Here is an 11,197-nt window from a genome sequence, read left to right as displayed (position 1 = left end):
TAAATGTTTTAATACAATTGTACTCTCCTGCAAAACCCAATAAAAAAAGTTTGAAAAAAAAAAAAAAAAAAAAAAAAATACAATACAAGACACAAAACACAATAAGACAAATCACAAGCATGAATTCCATTTGTCAGTAAGTCAGTGCTCAGTAACCGGACATGTACAGTTTGTGATTAAATAGTCCTTAATCCTGCTTTTGTAATTGTTCATGGTGATTTGGGATTCCAGTTTAAGGTGATCCTGTAGCTTACATCAAGATGACGGTGCAAAAGATTTAAAAGCACTTTCACCGAACATAGTCTGAGGAACGTTATACATAATAAAACTTCTAGACCAGTGCTCCATTCTACGGGAATATAATGAAGACAGACCAACTTTCTCATACAACTTGCAATGGTGCGTTCGGAAACCAGAGTCAGAGACAAATCTTAATGTTGCATGGTACACAGAATCTAGCATTTTCAGAGACGATGAATTTGCATGCATATATAAAATATCTCCATAGTCAATAACAGATAAAATCAATGCTTGGACAATTTTCTTCCTGGCACCAAAAGAAAAACAACATTTGTTTCTATACAAGAAACCCAGTTTAATCCTTAGTTTTTTAGTAAGGCACCCAATGTGATGTTCGAAAGAGATTCTCTTCTAGGAAAAAGCCCAGGTATTTGAAGGTTGTGACTCTCTCAATCACTTAGAGTAACAATCTGGTAGTCATTCATATCAGATGTTTTTTTTCTTCTTGAAAAGTGGATCATTTTGGTTTTGTCAATATTTAGTACCAGTCTTAATTCATGTAGGATTTGCTGAACAACATTAAAAGCTGATTGGAGGTCCTTAGTTGCACTTGCTAAGGATGAAGCAGAACTATACATAATGGTGTCATCCGCATAAAAATGGAATTTGGTATTCGTAACATTGCAACACAAATGATTAATATAAATCGTAAATAAAATAGGACCCAAAATGGATCCTTGCGGGACACCATTTTGTATATCTTTACAGCTAGACAATAAACCGTCAGCTTGTACACTTTGTGTTCTATCGCTCACATAGTTTTCAAACCATTTAACTGATTTCGAGGAAATTCCTATGTTCACTAGCTTCTGTAGTAAAACAGAGTGGTCGACTGTGTCAAAAGCCTTTGATCATTCTAAAAACAGTGCAACACAGTGTTCTTTGTCATCAATTGCTGTTATTATGTCATTTAGAACCTTCATTGTAGCAGTGACAGTATGTTTCTTTCTAAACCCGGATTGTAGATCATTAAGGGTGGGTTGCACCAACGTGGTTTAACTTAATCCTGGTTTAGGGTTAATCTAGGGTTAGTAAATCTAGGTTTAAACTGGGTTTTAAATTAAATTAAACTCTTCTCGTCCGATCGGTGCGGACGAGAAGAGTGCATAGATGAAGGCGTCAGTGTTCTTGCATGTTATGGGTGACGAAGCGCTGGAGGTATATAATAACTTTCAGTTCCAAGAGGACGCGCACAAAATGGAATTGGATGAAATACTTGAGAAGTTTGAGGATTACTGTATCCCTAAAAGAAACGTGACATTTGAGAAACACCGATTTTTCACGTGTGTGCAGAAAACGGGAGAAACTGTTGATCAATATGTAACGGACCTGAGAAACTGAAGCAAGACGTGTGAGTTTGGAGAGCTGACTGACTCGTTGATAAAGGACAGACTTGTGTGCGGGATTCCAGATAATAGTCTAAGAGAGAGGCTGTTAAGGGAACAAGATTTGGACCTAGAAAAAGCACAGAGAATGTGCAGAGCAGCGGAAACGGTGAAAACACAAGTGAAAGAGCTGTTTAGTGAAAGCTGCAACGTGGATGCTGTAAGAAGAGACACAAACAGAGCAGTCAAGAAGAAGAGCACGGCTCCCGACGTCAATACGGCTTTTAAGTCTGACGTCACTAACGACTTCCGGGTCCAAACCTAAACATTCTCTCAAAATGACAGAACCAGTGAACATTTTCACGATCACCTCCTTTTTTAGCGAGGTGCCAACTGCTGTACAAAAGGGTCTGAACTCATTTAATTCAAACCGAGTTGTCAGTGTGTGTGTGTGCTTCATTATAAGGGCTAAGGTCCAAGCATCTTACGCAAAGAAGAAAGTGTATGAAGTCGAGGTGAGTTAGCGTTAGCTAGCCTAGCCAGAAACGAGAGATGATGTTGGCTAGTAATTTCTAAGTTAATACAGTGTTTTGAGTGTTTAGATTTTTCTCTTTGGCTGTTGTGGACATAAATAGCGATGAAAGAACATGTAATGTGACGATTTGGAGGAATAGCACTACTGACATAAGTTTAATGTTAATGGTTGGTGACAGTGCTAAAGGGGGCTGCCTAGGCGCAACACGTCCAAGTCAGATTAGCACAAATGTAACCTCTGAAAGTAACAGGAAGATATCTAATCATAAAGTTAGATTGCTGTATACCGGCATAGGTATGTCTTAGAAACTTCTAAAATAAATGACAGAAAGGGCACTGGTTGGCAAGATGTCCAAGTCAGGTTAGCACAACGCCTGGAGGTAAGGCAGATATCATCAGAGCTGTGAATAAAGTAGGCTACTTTAGCTGTGAGGCTACATTTATTTTCGGTGCAGATACAAGTTGAGGGTCCCGGTACGTTTTTGATGTTGTGTTTGGTTATTTTCTATTTAAATGGTTTGGCTGATGAGGCTATGGTCACGTCAATATTGTGCAATTGTGTTTTTGTATTGTGTCACAAAATGTAAACAGTGGATATAGCAATGACACAGGCTAGGCTATACCATTATTCAAAGCCTATAGCTTGCTTAATATAAAATAAGCATGTTTGATGATTACTTTGGGCAGACCTGGAGTTAAAGTGAAAAGTCTCACAAAATGTAAAATAAAGACACGTGGAAAAAGTTACTAGTACAGTAATTGGGTATATTTACTGAAGTAATGTCTGCCTCTGTTATCCAGTTAACCACACTCTTGTTTTTACTGTTACATAACTATCTGGCCTAGTCTTTACAACTGCCCTTATTAAATTATTTCAGCTGGAATCAACAGACCAGTCTTTCAGGAGGACAAGGAATGGGCTCTGGCCTCTTTGTTGGAACTTGGCCGTTTCACTGGAATCAGATGGATGTTGGGTCCAGAAATACCTCAGGTAATAACATAAACTGTGATGTGGTTTTGTTAGGCCTACGATAGCAGTAGGGGGTTTAACTGCACCGCCATGTGTTTGGTGGTTGCTTACGTTCTCTTGTCACTTATATATATTCTTTCACGACTGTTGTTATACTGTCCATGCCTCAAACAACAACACTGCTCCTACTGCCTTCCCAAGTTTTGTTCGACACATCATACTTCATAGTAAACACATTGCAGTGCAAATAACCATTATGACCAACTTGTGCTGTATAAAGATGGCTCAAAATTGCTGACTACGCCACCTGGGTCCTTTCACACCTACCAGTTGTACTGTACTAGTTCTTACTTTGTATGTGACAAATAACATGTACTTTGAATCTTCTCACTTTTATATCTAGACTCTTCCTTCCAAGACCTTTGATGGTGTGATAACCACCATAAATCCCCCTTGGCGAGTCGCTGGAGAGGCTGGTGTCGCTGTGCTGCTAAAACCGTAGAGTGGGAAAAAAGGTCCTTTCTAAATTCTTAATTAAAGTCCAAAAGTCCGTTGATCGCAAAGGGGTTGGAGGAGTCCTTCATGGAGTCCCCGTCGTGTAGATCTCTCATTATTTCTGCATTTTACAGCTCCTTTTATTTAGAAGATTTACCATTGTTACCTCCCCCACCTCCCCTTTGTTATCTTTACACATATTTTAATATGGGCCTTGAGTTCAACTTACATCCAGTTTCCCGATAACGCTCCGCCTGCCCATATTCCCGTGCAGCTGCGGTGGGGGGGTATGTACATGCTTATTTTAGGCCTCATAGGCCTCTACTCCACTAGTTACAACTCACTACATCATTTCTACAGTTAAATGTTAGATAGACATTTAGAGATAGACATTTAGAATGACTACATCACATTCGTGTTGCTTTAATTATTGCTTCACACATTCAGATACACAATCAAGTGTTTTAATCAATCTAAATACCCTGTATTGTTACATAAGTGCTCTTTATTTATTGATTCGTGATTTTCAAGTAAAGTAAAAGTTAGTAAATTAGTATTATTCACAATGATTATGACAGTAATAGTAATCCATTAATTTACTGTGTTCTCTTCACCCCGGCCTCGTCTACTCCCCTCATATGACCTTACCCCGCCTCCCGACAATCCCCTACCTTTCCCGGTAACGGCCCAACAGCCCTGTATACACCACCCTATAATTATGGACACCCATACCCATGGGACCTGTTGGACTGTGACGAATCAACCTTACTTGACACTGCTTGTGAGAGACTGAACCTAGTTAAGAGAGTGCTTGTGGTGGAAAGTGAAGGAGAAACTCTATGGTGACCTGATGGAAGAGTACAGTGACCTGTTTCAGGGTCTCGGATGCCTTCCTGGAGAACACACAATCAGAGTGGATAAAAATGTGCCACCAGTTATCAATCCATGTCGAAAAGTGCCATTTGCTCTTCAAAAGCCACTGAAAACCGAGTTGGACAGAATGGAAAGCCTCAACGTGATCGAAAAGATTGATGAGCCAACTGACTGGGTGAGTTCGCTTGTTATTCTAGAAAATAAAAATGGCAAGCCTAGAGTGTGTATGGATCCCAGAAATTTGAACAGAGCAATAAAAAGAGAACACTTCAAACTTCCCACAAGAGAAGAAATAATGTCACAGTTTGCAAATGCAAAGTACTTCAGCAAGCTAGATGCATCATCTGGATTTTGGCAAATGAAGCTGGACAACGAAAGTTCAAAACTGTGTACATTCAACAGCCCATTCGGTAGATATAGGTTTCTTCGGTTACCATTTGGCATAGCTTCAGCACCTGAGGTGTATCATAAGACAATACACATGATCTATGAACATCTGGAAGGAGTGGACACATCCATGGATGACATCATAGTATGGGGAAGTAAGAGAAATGCCAGCTTGGGGTGAAATAACTATTTGTGGGGGACATCCTGAGCAGCGAGGGCATCAGACCAGATCCCAGGAAAGTGTCTGCAATAGAAAACATGCCAAAGCCACAATGTAAGAAGGACATACAGAGATTTTGTCATCGGTTTCAGGAAGAATATATTTGAATGGGATTAACCTCTACATGCTCTGAGAGAAATTAGCCAACAGTTGCATGAACCACAGGCCCATGTTTCTCACTAAATTGTAAGTATTTGGACCCTTCAGTCGAATGCTTACACTTATGTTTACAACTTGTTTTTATTGAACCCAAAACCAGCAGTGGGTACAGAGTGTCTTCCTTCTTTATTTTGGAGATACATTTGAAATCGTATATTTTACTAACTTTTATTCAACTTCGACTTGATTCGATGCCATGTTGCTTATGGCAACCTTTAGTTTAATCCTGTGTCCTCACAAGACCTGAGTATGGTCTGTGATGCAATACCTGCTTTGGGGTAGATGGCGATGAGCAGGTCAGAGGGGTGGCCCAGTTGTTCGCGATGTGGTTCCTGAGGGGGACCCCCTGGACTGGGATCAGGGGGAACCGGCTCATGGACCCCCCTGCCTCCTGGAGGGAGTCAGAGTAGGAGAGGATCGTCTTCTCTGACATGGCTGCTCTGAAAGGTGAAGCACGGCGGTCTCGAGCTCTGTACAGACCGCCCGGGTCGGCTCTCTCCTTCTGCTGTAGATCTCAGTCTTTCTCCACAATGTCTCCTTCTAGTTCTTCCTATCCCTACAGCTCTGGGTGTTTCTCAGGCTCTAACTTGACCAGAGTTGTTCCTCTAGGTTGCAGGCAGTCCAGACAGAGAGCACTGGGAGCAGTGGAAGGACCGTATGTAACCCAGAACCTTCACAACACTCAACGATAGTAGCGTACGCAGAACCAGTTATAGCAGAGAGTCAGAGGGGGCGGGACAACAAACACATTCCACAAAGAAAACAAAAACAAAACAGTCACAGATGGAATGCATTACATCACTCACTGTATCACTCATTCACTTTCACTTTCACTTTCAATCAGTTTCTATCACTATCACTCACTCCCTGTCAAACTCACTCTATCACTCGGCCAAAGGACTTAAAATCAAAGTGATTGGTTACATAGCAAATCTTTATTGATCAATGAGGGTCTGAGCTGGGCTGAGGGTCGTCATGGTGACAGTAGCAGGGGGTCCGGTCAGATCCTGGTCCTGAAGGGGATGTTGCTGCCCTTCATCTGTTTTTCATAGTCTTCATCAAACACCCTGGACTGCTCCTGGGTGAAGTGGTTGTTCCAGTCTCCGACCTCGCCTGGCAGGGAGACGGAGAGACCACCAACTTAGGACCACACAGCAGGTAACCTACCCTCATCCTCGTATCACATCTCACCTGTTAATAACACACAACATATATCTTCAGACAGACCTTTCCTCATGAAGGGGGAGATGGACTGGTCGAACACGGGCAGGGGCATGAAGGTGTAGTTAGCCATGGGGTTCTCCTTCATCGCCTTGAAGGAGGTCAGCTCCACGATGCGGCTGATGACATCATCGGGGAGGGACTTGTCTAGGAAGCGCATGATGCGCCGCACCTCACGCCGCGGGTTCTGACGAAGAACACAACCACACACACTTGAACAGGAGGAGGAGAGGGGGGAAGAAGAGCAGGAGGACAGAGGAGAGGCACAAGAGGAGAGGATGTGGAGGTGAGGAAGGTTCTACCTCCTTCATGTCTTCGTAGAAGAGGTAGAGGATGTTGTTATTCTCTCGTTCCTTCCAGTAACCTTTGACGTGGTCGTACCAGGACCCCCACGCCACTGGGGGTTAGACCATGAACACAGCCCAGGTGATGAAGGCGCAGGGAGGGGTGAGACAGTACAGAGAGAAATCATTAAGGAGCATGTAGGGGTGAGGCAGTACAGAGACCGGTCATCAAGGAGCATATACCTGTGTGACAGTACAGAGACAAGTCTTTAAGGAGCAGGTAGGGGTTAGACAGTACAGAGACAGGTCATTAAGGAGCAGGTAGGGGCTAGCCAGTACAGAGACAAGTCATTAAGGAACAGGTATGGGTGAGACAGTGAATACAGTGACAGGCCATTATGGAGGCGGTAGGGGTTAGACAGTTGAAACAGAGAACGGTTATTAAGGAGCAGTTAGGGGTCAGACAGCGGATTCTCACATTTCCCCTCCATGAACTTGGGGATGTAGGAGTCCCAGGGACCAGGCTCAGGCTGGGTCAGGTTCATGCGGTCGAAGTGGAAGTAGCTGACCAGGTTGTCCTTGGCGTTGCGAGCCACGTAGATGGCCTGGGGTCGAAGGAGCCAGAGGAGAGGAGCAGGTGAGGAACATCTCCCCTCCACAGGGGAGAGATCTCCAAAAGGTCCATTCACAACCGTCCAACAGCACACGGCGACAAACCACCTCACGACCATTCATAATCCAACGGTGTCCCAGCAACACATCGCATCAAGGGGCGGAGTCATGAGTGACAACAACTTTGACACAACTACAACATCATTGTAGTCCTACTCTACTCCACACTTCTCCGCTATCCCAGTTTGAGGAAACGGAGAAACAGCTTACAGGAGTGGACTGTTCTCTGATGATTTAGCATTTTTCTCAGGCTAACATTTATAATGAAATCACAACACATTGAGGCGGATTTTTACAGATCCTGGGGATCCCTCGTGAGTTTACAGTTAAAATGTTAAACGCCATTTGAAGTACACTGACTTAGTGTAGCAGCCATGTGAGTACAGGGTTAACCTTACCTTGCATTTGTTCCTCCAGAAGCCCTGAGGGACCAGCTGGAAGGGAAGGTGGGTCTTAATGACCCTTGGGGGGGGCATCCCCTTCAGGAGGTCCAGACCTAAAGCACATCGTCAGCTTCATCATCTTCATCCTCGTCATAATCATCATCATCATCATCATCCTCATCTCTCTTCATCATGTCGGTACACTCAACTTGTCTCTCAATTCACAGACAGGCAGACAGACAGGTACAGATCAGAGGGTGCATAGGCAGACATAAACGGGTACAGAAAACACAGACAGGTAGATTGGCAGACAGACAGGAGGACATACCGAATGACACACATGTAGCTGTACAGTCAGACAGATGGGTAGCTGTCAGACTGACAGGTAGACAGACAGGTAGCTGTGGAGACAGACAGGTACCGACCCGAGGGGACTTGAGGAAGAGAGACGATCTCCAGGAAGGGCATCCTGACGGCGATGGGTGCGCGACGGCAGACCTCCTGGTCTCCGTCGTTGAGCAGCAGGTCCACGATCTCCTGGGTCCACGTGGTGCCTACACACACACACACACACACACACACACACACACACACACACACACACACACACACACACACACACACACACACACACACACACACACACACACACACAGGACACACTACCACTACACTCAGACCCATTTTACTAAATAACCAAATTGTGCTATAATATAAATACATATATATTATCAACCATTTAGTATATATATATATATTGTGTCATTTTTTTTTTGTTGAAGTATCTTTATGCTTATGTTTGGTTAGTAAACCACTACATATATTGTGTAAAGGATTCACAGGTTGTATAATAATTTAGTCTCCACTGTGTCTGTCTGTCATGTGAGTGGATGCTGGTCATGTGATCCCCTCTGATCTCCAACTGCACACACAGTTTATCTCGCAGATAGTAGCTTGAGTTCATCTGATTACTGAAACTAACTTCAGTATTTTTGTTTGCTCTCACCGATAGCCACCGAGCCACCAACTATTCACACTGTGGTCAGATTTATTGTTTACTCTGTATTACATATCAGTACACAGACATTAATGTTGTGTCCTGACAGGAATTGAGTCTGGTCTGTGATGCAATACCTGCTTTGGGGTAGGTGGCGATGAGCAGGTCAGAGGGGTGGGGCTCAAAGGCAGAGATGCTGTCCCAGTTGTTCGCGATGAGGTTCCTGAGGGGGACCCCCTGGACTGGGATCAGGGGGAACCGGCTCATGGCCCCCCCTGCCTCCTGGAGGGAGTCAGAGTAGGAGAGGACCCTCTTCTCTGACATGGCTGCTCTGAAAGGTGAAGCACGGTGGCTCCGAGTCTCGAGCTCTGTACAGACCGCCCGGGTCGGCTCTCTCCTTCTGCTGTAGATCTCAGTCTTTCTCCACAATGTCTCCTTCTAGTTCGTCCTATCCCTACAGCTCTGGGTGTTTCTCAGGCTCTAACTTGACCAGAGTTGTTCCTCTAGGTTGCAGGCAGAGTCCAGACAGAAAGCACTGGGAGCAGTGGAAGGACCGTATGTAACCCAGAACCTTCACAACACTCAACGATAGTAGCGTACGCAGAACCAGTTATAGTCAGAGGGGGCGGGACAACAAACACATTCCACAAAGAAAACGAAAACAAAACAGTCACAGATGGAATGCATTTCATCACTCACTGTATCACTCATTCACTTTCACTTTCAATCAGTATCTATCACTATCACTCACTCACTGTCAAACTCACTATCACTCGGCCAAAGGACTTCAAATCAAAGTGATTGGTTACATAGCAAATTGATCAATGAGGGTCTGAGTGGGGCTGAGGGTCGTACACACACACACGCACACACACACACACATTTATACTAAACAACCCAACACACATATTATACCAAACACACACACACACAAATAGATAAATACCCTAATTGTGTTTAATTATATATATATATACATACAGTGTATATATATACAAAATTGTATATATATACTGTATATACAATTTTGTATTTATATATAGTGTCCTTTTTGTTTAAGTATCTTTATGATTATGTTTGGTTAGTAAACCACTACAGTTATGCAAAACACTATATTAACGTATGGATTATAATCCAACTGCCGAGGAGGGGTGGAGCTGAATCCGAATACGGTATTTGGCAAAGCACAAATGGTGAGTATTATTTCATACAAATTTACTGCCGACAGGGTGAACATGTCAAGCTTAGGCAGAGCATGTAGACAAGGGGTGGATACCCCAATGGTTAATGGTTATGAATGTTTATGCCTGGCTTTATGAAAACTATATACCAGTAATATATTTAAGAGTAGGATAGGCGGTACCTGGCAATGATTTTACAAAACATTGCCTTTCCTACCTTTAAGTGTTCGTAATTATTATCATTGTTGATTGAAGAACACTTAAGTTAACACTTTAATATCCTAGAATAAGAAAAATAAACAAAAAGGAATATTTCTCCTTATTTAAGCCTATTTCCACTTTTATTCGAATACAAACACATATAGAATTTCTCCTACGGGGGATTAATAAAATTGTATCGTATCGTAGCAGCCTTTTAAACGTTTCTCCAGCCCTGATTTTACTGAAATAAATTATATTCAATCAAACAACGTAGCAATGTCCTTTTATTGTTTGTTGGTGCTTACTGTATTCAAATGGAAAGTTGTATGTAGGCCTATAGATAAATAAATAGTCATATAAATAAATGTATATATGCCGGGCGTGTGTGTGTGTGTGTGTGTGTGAAATATACACACACACACACACAAACTCATGGCCACGGTCGAGATGTCATCTCTTATGACATCACAATGAGCAGCATAAAGTTCTTTTTTCGAATGTTCCGGTTGCTATGCTCTCATATTGAAGACGCTTCTGATCTGAAGAGACATCGCTCGACGATTTCCCTCTGATTATTGTTAGCTTCTTTACTCTCTGTGTTGTTTCTGCAAGAAACAAACGGTCCAGTTGACAGTTTGATCCAGTGCACAACAGAGGTACGTTTCCATGGCTGAGAAAAGTTTGATTTTTTTCAGCACAAACCATTTGGCAGATAAATAGGATTACTTTGTTTGGGAGTTCATAGGCCCTGTTGCATATGTGTTTAATCGTTAATTTGATGCATCGTTTCTCCGTAATATGAAGGCCTCCCACGATGCGGACCTCCTTCACATAATTAATTACGTAATTCATCTAATTAACTCTTGTATGAGTGCTACGTGACGTAGGCCTTGTTGATTTGACTTGTGTGATCAATCTACCTTCTCAAGTCTTTTCTCTATTGGTACACTGAGCGAAAGTAGGGCCTCCACCTGCAGCCGTCCCCGCGCCGCGCC

The 11,197-nt window shown here is 42.9% G+C and overlaps 1 protein-coding gene across 1 annotated transcript; it reads right to left on the bottom strand.

The window, feature by feature from the left end:
• Positions 1–6,202: 6,202 nt before the first annotated feature.
• Positions 6,203–9,380, bottom strand: LOC311362692 (sulfotransferase 1 family member D1-like). The gene is made up of 7 exons (XM_084482592.1): positions 8,958–9,380; positions 8,249–8,377; positions 7,839–7,936; positions 7,247–7,373; positions 6,787–6,881; positions 6,491–6,671; positions 6,203–6,376 (listed from the first exon to the last, which is right to left on the bottom strand). The coding sequence occupies exons 1-7, from the start codon at positions 9,142–9,144 to the stop codon at positions 6,264–6,266; spliced, it is 930 nt and encodes a 309-aa protein (XP_084338718.1). The 5' UTR covers positions 9,145–9,380; the 3' UTR covers positions 6,203–6,263.
• Between the last annotated feature and the right edge of the window lie 1,817 nt (positions 9,381–11,197).

Source organism: Micromesistius poutassou (genome assembly GCF_964030765.1).
Source record: "Micromesistius poutassou genome assembly, chromosome: 17".
Classification (NCBI taxonomy): Eukaryota; Metazoa; Chordata; class Actinopteri; order Gadiformes; family Gadidae; genus Micromesistius; species Micromesistius poutassou.
Note: the sequence above shows the minus strand (reverse complement) of the source record. Positions and strands in the feature narration are given on the sequence as shown.